Source organism: Corvus hawaiiensis, chromosome 7, assembly GCF_020740725.1.
Source record: "Corvus hawaiiensis isolate bCorHaw1 chromosome 7, bCorHaw1.pri.cur, whole genome shotgun sequence".
Lineage (NCBI taxonomy): Eukaryota > Metazoa > Chordata > Aves > Passeriformes > Corvidae > Corvus > Corvus hawaiiensis.
Window position 1 is genome coordinate 21,322,609 of NC_063219.1, and position 16,433 is coordinate 21,339,041.

General features: G+C 41.2%; 1 protein-coding gene across 2 annotated transcripts in view; it reads left to right on the forward strand.

Moving 5' to 3' along the window:
* The first annotated feature begins 3,747 nt into the window (after positions 1-3,747).
* Positions 3,748-16,433, forward strand: part of STK39 (serine/threonine kinase 39) — an 88,695-nt gene continuing 76,009 nt past the window's right edge. The window contains exon 1 of one of the 2 annotated variants that reach the window (XM_048309205.1): positions 3,748-4,092. In XM_048309205.1, the coding sequence (XP_048165162.1) occupies positions 4,062-4,092 (31 nt within the window). In that variant the 5' untranslated portion in view covers positions 3,748-4,061. Of the gene's footprint in view, positions 4,093-4,369; positions 4,613-16,433 lie in introns of those variants that run through there. The other variant, XM_048309204.1, reaches the window with a different exon arrangement.

The window sequence follows — 16,433 nt, forward strand, 5'->3', positions numbered from 1 at the left end:
TTTTTCTCAGGTCTCCCTTGTTTATTCTGTCTATCGCTTGTTTGGCTGCCCGGTGACTAGCCAATCCTTTCAGATGAACTAAACCAGGAACTAGCTGTCAACCAGATTACATCTCTGATCTTGTGAGGCTGTGTGAAATCTCATCCTTAGAAAATATGTATTACACTCCCAGTTTTGCTACAGAGCTCTTTTATGACCTTTAGCAAATCCCTTAAGCTTTTTCTGTTTCCACTTGTGAAATTGAGGTAATTATAGTCCTCAGTCTTTTTGTATGTGAGGATTAATTTATTAATATGCATGAGATGTTAATATCCTACAGTGATGAAAGCCATAGAAATTCCTAGATCAACTCTTCCATGTATTTGAGTTTTAATCATTTACAGTTATGGAGAGTTTATTCCTGCTAAAAGTTTCAGCAAGCCAGACACCTCCACATCAACTTAATTGTATTAAACTGTAGTTCAAAAGCAAGAATAATATTTAGTTCACTGTCATTTTCATGGTGACTCTATCTTAAATTCGTTCGAATAATCATAGTGGAAATTGTGATTCCTGAGGGTTCCAAAAGGCATTTGTTGCAAAAAGGCTATTTTTGCCAAAACCTGAATTGCTAGCATGTAAATATTCCAAATGGATGCAAAATTCTGAATTTTGAATGTTTGAAATGTATAATGATTGGTGTGCCATCATGATTTAGGTAATTAGCCACTGGGGCTCATGGTGCTGGAATGAGCTAGTAGTATTTAGCTGGTGATTTTAAAGTTTTGGGTGGTTTGGCAGCAACAGCAAGTTAACGGCACAATGTGTTCCCATGGCCTTGTTTGAAAAGCTGGATGGGTGGATGTGAAGGCTTAGCTGCCGTAACAGGGGTTCCTACCATGCAAAGCCACCTGCGACATTGAGGAAAAGCTCTGTTGACACTGAGGCTGCATCTGCTCTCCAGCTCTGCGGAGAAACTCACCCAGGCTCCGTTATTCTTTTTAAGTTATGGCTTCAATATGCCTGTCAAGACTCCTCACTTTCAAAGGGGTTGAGACAAAGACGTGAGCATTTCCTCTATCTGTTGCCTGAAAGCCAGGTTAACAAAAAATACCTAAGAAAAAGATTTAATAATGGCATGTTACCTATTTAACTGTGTATTCACTAGAGGAGAAAGGGAGGTTGAAAGTGTTTAGTCTTCTCCCATCAGCACCAGCTGCTGTTGTGTGTCATATCTCATGACATTGTTTAAAGCACAGACATCCTTCACTGCTAATAAATTAGAGGCTTTCAAACCTTACCTACATAATTGCAGAGAGCTGTGCTGCTGTACGTGATACTCATAACTGCATTTTTAGGCCATTTTTGGAAGAGAGGCTGGTTTTACTTCACTCATTTCTCTGAGGTAGACTAAGTGACAGTAGAGAGAAGAGACCCTTCTTGCTCCGGGTTAGGCTGTGGGAGGTTATATTGCTGTTTTGGCTGCATCTGCTGCCTTTCTATTCAGAAATAAAGTGGTTTGGGTGGATGCTGTCCCTTTATGTTACTAGCATACATACCATTACTTATAAACTGCAGTCCTCATGCTTGTATCTGATTTTATATGTATTTTATGCTTATCTTAGATGTATCTTAAGGTATGCTTACATTCAAAGTTAATTTGTTGGTCTGCAATGTTGCTGTAAGCACCTATGTTATCTTGCCTAAATTCTGCAAACCTAGAAATGGAGTCTGAGTTATTTTGCTCTAAACACTTTTTTGTCCCATCTGGAGAGGGTACTGCAGGGAACTTTCAAAAAGTCTGAGTGTGGCTTAACTCTTCTGCCATGGTGGCCTACATGGTTTTAAATATTGCCGGTTTTGACTGTAACCTGGCCATGTAAAGCCTTCAATCACTTTGGAATCAGTCATTTGGGTGGGACTGGACTCAGTGACCCAATCTCATGGAATCCTACATCCTCAGGCACTCAGAAAGACCAAGTCACATTCAGACGGGACCATTCTGAACTGTCATCAATTCGGAGAACAGTGATTTTTACATCAGTCCTGTCTATTTCTCTGGAACCTCCAAACCCGGCAGGTTGCTACTCTTTCCAGTGTCCGGCAAGCCTTGCGGAGAAGGGCGCTGCCTTCTGCCGGGGCTGGAGGGCCCTTCCCCGCCGCCTGCAGCAGGGGGCGAGCGGCCCCGCGGCTCCCGGGCCGGCCCCGGCCCCGCGCTGCCCTCGCAGCGGCGAGACCTTCTCGCCAGCTGTGCCCTGAACGCACGAACGCTTCCCACGGCTCCGACTGCTTATGAAATTGCTCTCCGGAAAGGGTCCTCCTGTAAAACCTGCTCATTTCAACGAATTACAGAATGCAGGTGCACTCTAGAAATACCCAATTGGAGGGATTAGTTGGGCACACTGGGACAATAATCAGGACAAAAATAAATATGATGGTATCAGACGTTAACCAACAGTTTAAACAGTAATATGGCAGTAGCATCACAGAAATTCATGGCTCAGAAACTAGCCACCTCCAACCTCCTCCCCCCCCAACAACTGAGTACAGATGGAAAAGCTGGCTGTTTTCCATCAATAGTGAGTAACCCATTTTCCCTACTGATTGATTTGGCCTGTACTGTTGCTCTTTTACTATTTTTTTTTTAAATGCTATTCCTGGCAGAAAGGTCTTGGCATTAAACTTAATGCTGAATGACAACTTAATACTTCCTCTTCCAAGTCTCACTGACCTTTAGTTTTGTGGCAAATAATTTCTAATTTGTATATAGGAAAATACTTTAATCACCTAGCTTTTAAAAATGAGATTGAGAGGAATCATTAGTTTAGCACAAAAATGCACTATTTTTATTCTACTGCTAGAAGTCTCTATACTAAGCTGAACTGTTGCTTGTGAGAAAATGGAAGTGCAGTGCACAAATATTTGCAAGTTGCTGATATACCTTCTGATGAATCATTAAGCAGTGGTTAGGACTTCCTTCAGCTTTCTCAGCAACACAACAAAATAGAAGTAACTTGCTTTCCTCTTTGGAATAACCTTCAATTAACTGAGTCCTCACTGAATTAACCACACAAAAAAATTTAGTTAGTAAAAGGGGATTATCCAAAACTGAACTAGAACTGAATAAAGTAGCTAGCAGGTGTTGTTACATGTATCTTTTATTGACTTTAAATCTCGCTGCATCATCCTTCCTAACAATTTGTGAGGTTCAGTTCTTCTAGACAGTGCTATGGCTCTCCTGCTTGCATACTGTATTCGTTCTAATTACCTTAAATTCATTCTGTAGGAGGAAGTAAGATTTTGAACTATATGGAAATCTTGTGTTACCACTGTTCTCAGAGCTCTGTAAATCTTAAAATGCAAAGCATTCAAAGTAGGAGTGAGACTGTAGACTACACAAAAAACTATTTTCCAAATTACTTCATAGTAAGTAAAACCCTAATGATATCATTGAACAGTTGACACTACTAAGAGAGTAGAAAAAAAAAATCCATACTATTAACAGCAATTTCATTTAACCCCAGGTTGGTTTTTTTTCAACTGTAAAATGGGAAGCACTAGAGAAGTTTATTTATTATTCTTATTTGTTTAAATCATTTGGTTCTGGTTTGCCAAGGGGAGCATTTTCAACTCTCCTCAGTCCTTCTTGCTGGCACTGAGGCGACATGGTGCAGCTGTCCTACTCATCCTGGAGAGGGCCACTCGTCATAAGGTGATTTAACCATTTTGCAGGACTGCAGCACCACCACCGATGAAAGCAAATGCTTTCTTCACGTCCTCAAATTCGAATACATGTCATCTCGCAGCAGCGGCGCTCTTGGCAGTGACACTTGTATGTGAGCTGTGCTGCAGAGCAGCCTGTGTGCTTAAGCTATCGGCCTAACAGGTGCTTTAGCATCCGCCACGCGACGTGCCTTCCCTCCAGTCCTCCCCGACCCCGCGCTCGGCCCCGGCGGGGTCCGGCAGTCCGCGGGCAGGGCCGTGGCCTGCACACACTCGGCCCGCCACCCCGTGCAGGACCTCGCAGCGCTTCCAGAAGCACAGAGCATGCCAGCGAGCCGCGGGATGAGCGGGGAAGGACGATGGGCAGAGCTGCCGCCAGCAGGCTGGCAGGTAGGCTACGAGGTGCTGGGGAAGGCGGCGACCACCGGGGTGCGCGGGGCCGCTCCCGCGGGGCGCCTCCGCCAGAGCGCCCGCGCTGCTCCCTCGGGCGGGGGCGCGTCAGGGGGCACCGCCTCGCTCTGCCGGCGCCGCACCGACACCGTCCGGGGCCGCCGGGCCCAGGCACCGCGCTCGGGCTCCGTCTCTCCGCAGCGGCGCGGGGCGAGCGGCCGGGGCCAGCGGCGACGCCCGCCTCTGCCTCCTCCCCCTCGGCGCCCTGCCTCCTCCCTCCGCCGGGCGGGCGGCCGGCTGCGCGGGTAGGGCGGGCGGGAGGCAGAGCGCGGCTGAAAGGTGTTGCTAGAGGGGAAGTTTGGAGAAGGTCGTCGGGTGCCTGGGCGCTCCGGCAGCATCATGGCGGAGCAGGGCGAGTCGCCGGTCCACGTCCAGCAGCCCCAGCCGGCCCCCGCACCCGCCACCCCGGCCGCCGGCTGGCCCATCTGCAGGGACGCCTACGAGCTGCAGGAGGTGATCGGTCAGTGGAGCGGGGGCGCGGCGGGGCGGAGGCGGGGAAGGAGGGCAGGGATGCCGCGGCCGGCTCCGGGCCTACCGGCGTTTGCTCTCCCGCAGGCAGGGCTCGCTCACTGCGGCGGACGCGCCCGGCACTGCAGCGGTGGCTGCTGCGAACTTTATCCGCCCGGCAGCGGGCAGCCCCGGGGGGCGGCGGCTCCTTCTAGAACCCGCCGCGCCCCGCCCGGTGCGGCTCGGTGGAGGTGCCACTGACCTGCATCGTCACTCGAGCCTTCCCCTGCTGGTTTGCACTGGGACCCCGGCAACTCCGCAGATGCGCTCTGGGTGCTTTATGTGTCTACGCTGTGTGTCCGTGGATGCGCACGTGTGCGTGCATCCGCTTAGATTACTCTGCATTTTTTCCGGTGCTTTCATGGGGGAGGTAAATCTCACCCGTAGATCTGCTGCTCACGTGACGCCTCTCTCTTAATCAGTATATATACATCTATGCGTATATATGTTTAAACTATTTCCTCTTCTCCCTCACTGTTTCATCTTGTTCACATCTGCTTGTGGCCCTCGGCCCCATGCCCGTTGGTGGCACGTGAGGCTAGCGGGGGATTACAGCTTCGTTTTCACCCCAGCCAACCTGCTTTTGACCCGGTTTGCCATGTGAAGTTTAACCCGTCTGCTGGCCCCCTCCCATATCCCTGGAGGATGGGGACTTTCTTGGTTGTGTGCTTCAGCACTTTGTTCACGTGTCCAACTAATGCAGATCAGATGTGTTCAGTCTCCATTCCCTTTATTTGGATTAGGTTATTTTGAATTTTACTTGTGAAATGCTAACTGTTGTTGAAAGTATGTGCGATGGAAAGTTTTTCATCTCTTGGCCTAGATGCTGCTTGTTGCTAATGATCTACTTTGGGAAAATTTGCTTTTATTTGTATGTAACATTTTAAACTTCTAGCGAATACTGCAGATGGCAAAGACCAGCTCTAAGACTGATTGCTGTCTCTTACAAATGAGGCCACTTAAGTGAGAAAAGTCCAGGTGATTTGCCTGCTGATGCTGTTGATTATCTTCAGTATATTGCTAATTGTTGTCAGGCTGACGAGAACTGCATGTTATCGATCTGGAAGTTGTGTGTACTCAGCTTTGTCATTAAGCTTTTTATTTTCCACAGGCAGAAACAAAACAGTTGAGAAAAGTACTTCTTCCTTAAAATGGGATGGCTTTTTATTGACCCAGGTGGTACCTTTGTGTTTCTGTTTGTACTTCCTAGGCTGTGAATAGGGACTAAGGAGGGATGAGGGTTCAGGTGTTCAGGTCCCTGGATGTGGCTGACTTGGATGAGTATTGAGCAGGTGTTGCCTATGGAGGCCCCCCAAAAGTATGGGTTTACTGGACAGAGGACTTTGTCTTTCTCAGTCTGGATAATGGATCAAAGTTAGCCAAGTGGAAGTGACTCTACTAGCATAAAGGTGTATCTTTGCTGAGGAGTAGATCCCTCTTCTACGGTGAAAAAGGCCTCAAAGGTGTTGGATTAATCTTTGTCTAGGGTGTAATATGAGTCATATGAGTTACTTAAATAATAGTTGTTTTCTGTTACAGTACCTGTAGAATGCCTGTGTGAGGATTTCCTTTAGAAACTCCTTTCTACTTTATTCTTTCCGCTTAAAAGCTTGCATCTTTTGGTATGTAAACTGTAATCCTAACTGCTAATATATATTTACATACATCCGTTGAACAAGTGGATGCTAAATCGGACTAGCAGATACCAATCATTGTAGAGAAACTTTATTGCTAGTTACCTATGGGTGCTCTTAAATATTAATATTATTTAACTGAATGCCTAGGGAGTAAATTGAGGTCAGGGTATATTGAGTCAGATTCTTGGACACACTGAACTTGCCTGCCATAATTTCACTAAACTTAGGTTTCTTCCATGACTTTCTTTCAAAGTCACTGAGATGTATTTTGTACCACTTGACTAAAAAATCTTGTGCTTAGTCAAATATGTCTTTTTTCATTACACTTTGTATTTGTTTTCTTAATTTACAGGAGACTCACCACGAGATTAAATTTGGTCTGGATACTATTAAAAATAGTAAAAAAACCCAACCAAACACACTCCATCCCACTTTCTAAAAAAAAAAAAAAAACCCTACCCAACCAAGGCTCCTGTAAATTCTATGTGTTTGACCACATGCTGACATAATTTTGGAGCTGTAGGATGAATGTTGGTTTTATTGAATGTGGTAAGGGACTCTTGAAGAATCTTTCTTATATCTGAGGGAGGAGAGAATGACGCGGTCTGAGCTTGGTTCAGCAGCAACCCTTTTCATGGGCTGTGCCAGGGTTAATTGCATTGTGAACAGTAGTTACCACTTGCTGAAACAGAGCTGATCACCTCTGGAAAGCACTACATACTTCTCTCTGAGGAGTTTGGTAGCGTCAGTTCAGTTCAAACAGCCCTTTCCCAGTTAAATGAGAAAAATAAAAAGACATTGAAGCACCGTTGTGGGCTTTGCAGGAGGAAAGATACACCATGCTGGTTTATCAAAATGCTTCCCAACAGAATAGACTTTAGATTCTTTGGTAACTAAAGCACAGGTGCAGAATGGCTGTTTTAGGGGTGTTTAAAAGTTTTGGTGGGGATTATAAAATGAAAGTAATTGTTAGTCTTGTGGGCCATCTCTATCCTTTGGATTTAGCAGTTGGAGAAGTTCTATTCTTCTTCTGTGTGAGAACACAAAGTTTTCTTGTTGCTCATTTGTGTCTATCTAGCCACATGCTGTGTTGAAAACCAAGGCCACATGATACAGATTTCCAATGAAAAAGCTTTTTAAAATTTTTCTGTCTGTTGTATCCTCCATGATGGCTGGGAGATTCAAGTGCTGGCTGAGGAGAAAATACTAGTTTTAAGGGGTGCTTCTTATGAGATGTTATTCCAAGTCTGCTTTATTTTTTAGGTGGCTGGCCACTTCTCTGTAAACTCTTTGTCTGCAGTTTCATGATACATTTAATCTGCTCTAACAGGCAGCTGCTGAAAGGATCGCATTGATCTGACAGCGAACTAGTTCTTCTGCTGGGTCAGTTTTCTGCTGGATCAGATTCCCTCTTTGACTTGCTGCATGGCTTTGTGATTGATAGGTTTGATGCAAGGAAGAGGCTCTTCCAGTTAATGCCTAGATGCTTATATTTTCTGGAGTGTGAAAAAAACATTCTGATTGTGCTCTATAAATATATAAAGAGGGAATTTTTACATTAATTCAGATTAATACAGGCTGTCCATATACAAAAGCACTTAGAAGGGGATTCCTAATTGTTAGGACAGGAGGATCCAACCAACCTTCTGGCAGTAGTTACATAGATAAGAACTGTAATTGCTATTAAGGCAGAGCCAGATTTAATTTAGTGAAGATCTGGGAGATCTGAGATTTTAATGCATTAAAATGCTTAGTGGATTTTAATATGTATGGAGTGGGTTTTGTTGTTTTTTGTTGGGTTTTTTTGGTAAGATTAATATGACTTAGATTATAAAAAAGCAGTTTATAAAAACAATACTTGTGAGAGGTGTTCTTACACAGTTTGGGTTTATAACCAAGTATTCAGAATAAAATAACTGAAATTGATTTCTCTGAATTTATCATGTACATATATGAGTTTTTTCCTCAGAAGCAATATAAATCTCACAGAACAAACATTTAAATGGTAATCAACATTAACACTTTATTCAGTTTTGATTTTTTTTAAATCATCTTTCTACCTTTCAAGGTGTAATGAGCTCTACATCACCTGGATGAGACAAAGCAGCATTAAATCTTGGTTGATTTTTTTTGTTTTATTTTGGGTGGTGGTCTCTTTTTTTTATTTTTTTGTTTTGGTTTTAATATGATCAAGTGGCTTTGACTTGAGTTTGGAAAGCTACTTTGGAATTGATGCTTCTCTGCCAGATGTAACTTTTTGTCATCCTGCACTGATGGAAGGTGGATTCTGTTATGCAGAAGCAGTGGATTATTTTGTGATTTGGTTGGGTGCTAATTTTCATTATAAAATTATGTTTTTCTCTCCTGCTGCCACTGACTTGGAAAATTAATTTGGCTAGGAAACAGCCAGAATTAGATTGAAATAAAGGGTTACTTTTACGAGACAGATTATCTATATTGGCTGCAAATCATTAAAGAGTTACCTTAGTTGAACTTGTGTGTTTGTCTAGCCTTTTTTTTTCTAACTTTGAGCTCAAGAATATCTTGTGGTTTGTTGCCTCAAAAGGTGCAGTGTTTCTAAGTCAAATGTGTTGGGATTTTGAGTAGAACAGGTTACCATTCGAGACTATTCTGCTGATTTTATGGTTCTTATTGTAAGCAGCCTGTGAATGAAGTTATGGCTTGGATAATGGCTCTGGGGTCTTTGGTGGTGTTTCCGGGGTATGTTATTTACTTTTTTTTCCTCCCCTGCTGCGTGTATTGCTAATGGCTCTTTGTCTAACAGAGAATAGACTCTCCTATGTTTGTTGTTATCAGTGATCTTTGTGTAGAGTGGTCTCTGATTATGATCCTTAGGAACCCATGTTCACGTTGGTAATGCTGTATGCTGTTTTGAAAAGCCTTTCTATAGTTAGAGGTAAAATTACAGTTCTGTGTTGTTCTGTTAATCAGATGCTTGTGTCTCATTCACACTTTCCAAAATTTCTTATCCCTGTGCTTAATCAGAATGCTTTAAAATATTTGAAGGGCTTTCTTTTGCGGTAGTTTTTATGTATGTACTGTAAAAGAAATCACACTGTGCTCAATGAAATACCACACTAGCAACTAAAGATATGGTAAAATTTCATATTTGCTCTTGCAAAACCTCCAAAATTCCTGCATGAGAAGCTGCAAAATTTGGTAAGTAATACTTCATGCTACCTAAGGTCTTTGTACCAAATTTGTAAAAAAGAATGGTATGCTTGCCTTAATTCTGCTCCAAAGTAAATTCTATTCCTTACCAATAAATCTTAAAAGTTAGTACAGCAGCCTAAGCATATTGTACATGCACATACTAAATACAGCCTTCGTAACATTATTTGTAACTTAATACAACTGTAACTCGACAGGAAGAATTTAATTTTGTAAATGAAATTTTACGTTTTGGGAAATAATTGGTTGAGATTTTCTGTCTGCTAAAAACCATCTGTAGAAACTGGGGAAATATTAAATCCCCATTTAGTATTTTAATAAGGAGTGGCTTTTAATTCAGTTGCCAGGGTAAAGGTGGTCATGGTGCAATTTAAAAACACCTTGTAGAACATTCACAGTGCTGTGCTGCTAATGAGGCTGTGCAGAGCTTGAAGCTGTTAATTATTTGCTTTGTCTCCACATGGTAGTGTTGGGGAAGGGACCTTTGTCTTGGCTTTTTTTTTTTTTTTTTGAATGAAAATGAACTTTCTGCATTAGAAATACCCAGAGTTGAGCCACAGCTGTACATGGCTGTAGTTTTCATTGGTTCAAAGAGGTTAGACTTGAAGTGATTCAATGTTCAAACTTTGTTATATAATCTAGTGAATTTTTTGAAAAAGTTAACTAATGCAATTGGAATTCAGACCTGTCAGGAAAAAGATTAAAAGATTAATTGTAAATTGTAAAAAAAAAAAAGCTTCCTTTGAGTTTCTCCTGATTGCAAGTAACCAGCATATAAGCCTTGTTTTTAAGTTACCTTGTTAACTGGAAGATTAAAGGAACATATACCAACATGTCAGGCAATTGGCTGGTGCTAGGTAATGATAATTTACAGAAAATATGCTTTCCTGCTCTTTGAATCTTCCTACTTCCCTTTTGGTTGGCTCTCCTCTCCCTATACTTCCTCTTTCCCTTCCATCCAAGTTCTTCTTACAGATAAGGCCCAATACCTCTGATGCCTGGGAAGTCCTGGCTCCACAGGAGTTGCTTGAGTGCTGGAAGAGGAGCTGCTCTACTGGGAGTGTGTAGAAATTTGAAGGGATTGCATGATTTTGCCCCTTGCTAAGTGTTACAACAGCAAGGCTTTGCGTCTTTAGAGTGGAACCAATTCTTGTAACCAGCATTGTGCTTTGATGGTGGGGGCCAAGTTCAGATGTGGGAGAGCTATTTTAGATTGGGTCAGATGTTGTTTTGAAACAACTTAAGAGCTGTTTTACTTTATTTTCTTTCAGTGAAGAATCACTTTCTACTAGGTCTGAGACCAGTTGTTTTTTTTTCCAGAATCTGTTTGTCAAATGGAGCTTCTCTTTGTTAACTGGAAACAAAACCACATCTGTTCTGATTGGCTTGAGGGGGAAAAGCAGTGAGCTCTCCATGCAAAGGAGATGCGGGTGGCTCATATAGTGGCTACTTGTCTAGGTCATATTGCATTTTTGTGTGCCCTCCCTTGGTTCTCTCTTTCTCTTCCGTCATTTCACCTTCCAAAATAATTTGGAACTGTAAGGCAGCAGTTGATAGAAGCTTTTTTTTCTTCCAGTAATAATAGTAGCTCTTGATGTTTAAAGAATGGGCTCTAAAAATCAAATTAAGTTAGCTACTCTTGTTAGCTTCTTGGGCTTGCTGAAGTCACTGGGCTACTGCTAAGCAGAGGTTGCAGAGGAGCACTGTGCTTGCAGGAAAATGTCACTAGGACATTTTCTGGTGCCCAAAATTAAAGGTGAGTTTCTCCCCACCCCCCAAAAAATCATACTTAATATATGTTGATGCTACTTACTGTATGTAAATAGAGAATGAGCTGCATTGAATGAGTGGATTTTTCCTTATTTCTGCCTTTTACAGCACAACCTTTCCAGTAGGATGAAATCCTGACAGCTCTACTAGATTTCACCATTTCTTGCTAAGTTTGAAGGTCTTGGATGTGCACAAGGGTTGTGTGGTTGAAGCTTGTGGGTGTAAGAACATTATTATCCAGCAGTATCAGGATGAGGCGACACTGGTGTGGAACAAAATTCTTGAGAAAAGAATTTTCTCTAAAACTTTACTTTTTCCTTATAAGAAGGAAAAAGTCTCTATATATTTATACATACATATCTATCAGTCTTTATATGCACTGTTCTAGGTTCTGTGTAGTTGTGGGATCAACTCTGTAAATGAAACAAGCAGTGTTGAATGCTTGTCTCTTGCCTTCTTTGATGGGGTTGGTCTGCTGTGCTCCCTTGCTGACCTTAGGGTTCTGTGGTGGTGATGCAGCTTCCTCCTGCACAGTGCTTCTGGCTGGAGACTGTCCTTTGGTATTGAAGGGGTGCCTGGGAGACTAAGAGTGCTAGACTGAAAAGATGGGGGAAAAAACCCAACCCTACCCTGAGGCAGAAAATGTTTTAATGATAAAAAACAAGGGGAGTATACAGGGACAAACAAGCTATCAATCATGTACCTAACAGTGCTGGAGGAATCTAATTTTTCCTGAAACTGATGTCAAGTCAGAGTTACTTTGAGAGTTGGTTACCTTTCAGGAGATAGATACTTGGGGAATGGTAGTAAAGAGGAAGCAGCTTAATCTTCATGGAGAAGTGTGCATGCTTCCTGGCATTTATGTAGGCTTCAGTTGGCAGGTGACTCTTCTATAGAAAATTTATATGGCAGTGGTGAGATGCTGAGAATGCTGATGAAGATGGTGGGATTTAGAGAGTCCCTCTGAACAATTCCCAGGTACATTTTGCCAGGATTGCTGTTCGTGACAGTCCTGTGGCTTGCTTGCAAGGGAAGCTCAGTGAAAAGTTTGAACAGTATTTTCCATTTGTTAGCTGAAGTAATAATTTTGTGGCATTAGTGGAGTTAATATTTTCAGTCCTTTGCCCATGGTATTTGACTAAGTATGTGGTTTTACTCAATAGTTCAGTGAAACTTCAGGGTGATAAACTAGCTGTCGCTGTTAATCCTTTGTCTTTACAAATAACAATTTCTGAGTAATTTTATTAGCCTCATTATTCCTGTGGACGTCTAAATGCCTTTGAGGTATTTTGATTGTAAGTTAAATATAGATGAAACTTGAGAATGTCCTATAAGGCTGATGTAATGATTATGCTACATAGCGTTTAAGTTGAGCTATGCTTGTGCACTTAGAGAAATTAGAGTTAGAAGCAGGCTGAAAATTTGAATATTTTCATGCTTTCAGAAGAATCCTGTACTTAAAGGTCTTGAAAGTCAAGATCCATGTTGAGTGTCTGTGTGCCAAGTATACCTGCTTCAGGGTAATGGTACAAAAATAGTTACTTTAACAGACCAGACAAATATTGTGTATTTGTTAGTCATGGTTTCTGTCTTTTAGGAGTAACATGAACAAGATCATAAGCTTGAGCTATTGCTTTAGACTTCTGAGAAGCAACATACTTGGATTCAGAAGCACAGCCATTTAATTATAAAGTTGCTTTTTCCTTCTCACTTTTTTGCTCTGAAGACATTTTATTACAGGGTCTGAATTTAAGCTTATAATTTATTCTTCTTAGTGTCTTGTGCTTCCAGACTCTAAGCCACTTCAGACTAATAATAGGAACTTCATTAGAATTAGATTAGAATCACCTAATGAATATTTAATGATTTGATAGTATTTCTATTGCTCCAACTCTTCCATTGTTTCATGAGGAGCAATATATGAGAAATAGGTAAGTTTTCTGCTTGTAGTGTGTGGTCACAGTAACTCAAATTCTGGGAGGCATGTTTTGTTGGGGTTAACTAGCTGAAGATGATTTGTAGCTCAGCACTGCTGTATTAATTAGAGATCTTTATGATACTACAGTAGCAATAATGCCTTTGTTTTGGTAGATTGCTGTTCTTCATTCTTGGAAGAGAATGATGCACTATGTGGTGACATCCGGAAGACTTGGAAAATACTGTGTTCATGGTATTAGGATTGTTCCAAGTGTTTACTTTCAAACTAAATGAGAAACAATAAAATATGCTGACTAAATCAACACCAGAATTTGTTTATAGTGCTACTTCAGAAGTGAATAGTAATTCTTTTTTAACAGCTTTTTTCTAGGCGAGAGATCTAACTTAGCATAGCAAATCTTCTATTTGCCCTGTTTGTGTCAGGGAGTTCTGTGGAGTTCTGATGGCATCCTGGTAGGGTAACTTTTGGTTCCACAGCGAATACCAGATACCAAGTTCTTCTCCCATGTTCTGCAGAGACATTTGCAGTGTGGGTTTTGCCTTCCAGATGCGAAGAATAATGTTTTCTATATTGATGACGAAACAATGGGGAGAATGAAATTATCAGAATCCATGTTTCTTCTCATGTGACGATGAATGGATAATAACATGGCAGATAAAATCTATAAATTCTTAAATTAAGTTGTATCCTTCACTCTTTTTCATGCTTTTTTTGGGAAAATGCAGAATGAGTATGGATTTGTTGGATACATTCATGTGGAGTACTGTACATCCACATATGTCCTTATCACATGGCAGCCCTAACACAGTGTGTACATCAGGAGCTGCCTCCTGCCCACAGCGTGCTGGGCAGGTGGGCATGCAGCACAGCTGTGCCACAGGAGCAGTGGCAGCGTGGGGGAAAGAGCCTGCTGCAAGGTCTTGGGATGCTACTTTTTGTTTCTTGTTCCCTAACAAATTTGAAGTGTGAGTGAAGTTGGATTCTTTTTCATTTTGAAGGAAGCCAGAGTGGATCTGGTTACAAACCAACTTTTTTGTTAAAAAAAAAAAAAAAAAAAAAAAAAAAAAAGTTATTCCACAATTTCTCCAGATTTCTCCAGTTTTTCCATAACTGGAGAAGGCCTCGTGTGCCTCAGAGCTCTTCTTCCTCTCCTCTGTCTTCTGAGCTAGTTTGATAGCTAGGTTTTTTTCATTATGCCCAAAGAAAAATATTCCTTCAAATCTCTTCAAATAATGAACTGTTACATGTCATGTTACTAATTTTTCAATGGCACATGTATCTTCTAGTTCTTAAGTCTGGTGAATTCACAAGTTACCTTTAAATGCTGATATGAAAGTGAAGGCATTTTAGGTATTCATTAGGTGAGTACCGCTAAACACCCTCTTTGTTGTCTGATGTGATACATGCTATTTCTTGGTGGTATTGTATTCCCAATTCCTGCTCTGCAACTTCTGTAAATTAGAGTAAAATTAATATTGAATCAATACTGAATATAAGAGTTTATTTTGCCCTTATACATAACACATTTCTCTTTTTTTGCTTCTTAATATAGCAGCTCATATGGAAGATAATGTGATTGAAAGGAGAGATCATTCCAGGTATAGAACTTAACTTTTCACTGCTCAGTTCAGTTTCATACCCTTTCGTTCTTCAAGCTCTTAAAATGCTATCCTTTATGTTACTTCATAATCCCAACTTTGGAAACGTGATAGTGAAAGGACTGTGAGCAGACTAGGTGTATAAAGTGGCTGTAAGATAACTTAAGCGGATCTGAAAGCCGTGGAAGTTGTGAGGAAAGCGTAAGTTCTGCAAACTAGAGCAGAGATACTTTATTTGATGCCCATTAATATATTGTATGTTTTAAGTAGCATATTTTATGAAAGATTCAACATTTTTTGGGATCAGAACTAAATGTTTTTAGCTAATTTACTTGTTTGGTTTAGGTTCAGCTGAATTTATTAAGTTGTCTCTGTGTGTTGGTTGTTCCCCCCCATACCCTTCTTTTTTAGCATATGTAAGCAGAATAATTTTGCGGTGTAAGAGACGCAAACTCTGCACCAGAGAATAAGATCTATTTTCTCCAGAGAGTCTGATAATCAAGCAACAGAGAGGCTCTTTCAGGGATCCTTAGCCGAATGATGATGGCACTAAAATGTAATTACAATTTAAACTTTATTTTCTTAACAAGATATTATGTTTACTATAACACAGAAGTTATGATCAGAATGGCACAGGATTTCTACAAACAGAATGAGTTTAAAACAATTTATAAGTAGCATAATACAGAATTTATAGTATGACAACTTAAGATTTCTAATTGCCTTGATCCTAACTTACAGTTTCTTATCAATTGAATAATATGGAATTTATAATACAACTTAACTTATTATTTCTATTCACCTGGACTGTCTGCAGATTGGGTCGAAACCCAATACACTGTTTGCTGTATCAATATAACAATCATAATCTGGACTGGAAGATTATATGAAAGATATGAGTCAGTCCTCAGAGGTAGCAGATGGTGATGGAAGCATCTCTGGCCACAAGGGTCATGGGTCTCGCTGTCCACCTGCAGCTTGAGTCCAAGTTCCCTACTCAGGACTTGTAAGTGCTTGATGTTATAGGCAGTTCTGGTACTCCATATGCTGTTGTGCTTCCCAGTGACGGGTTTGTCACCAGCACTGGGACCTGGGATATTCAGTGCCAGTAAGGAAGGGAGTAATTGCCGTCATGCCCAGAAATCTTGAAGCTGGTAGGGAGAAGAAGAAGAAATCTGTTTGGTTTGTCTACTTGGTTCACAGAACCTTCAGGGCCTGAGAATAAGGGGGAAAGGAATGAATATGTGACCTGTTCAGTCACAGAGAATACCTGCTTGCCTTATAAAGTGGCGTTAGTTATGCTAAGCACATTACAAGGGGTCAGGAGCAGGGCCTGCGGTCACAGCAGTCTTATCCTGACATTTCCACAAGGCAGATTCCAGTTCGGATAACTCCAAAGTCTGAAATAGTGGTGATTGTGGATGTTTTTTATATAGACATTTTTCACCTATAAATAACACTTCTTATGAAGATAATTGAGATGTGGAGCAGAGCAAAAGCTATTTAATCTTGAGTGATGTTTATAATAGGGGGTTTCCCTAGACAGTTCCCTTTCAACTTTATTTAGATGACTCATCTATTTTAAAGAACAACTCAGGGAGAAAATAACACCTATTGAAAATGGACTGCTTTTGTTTA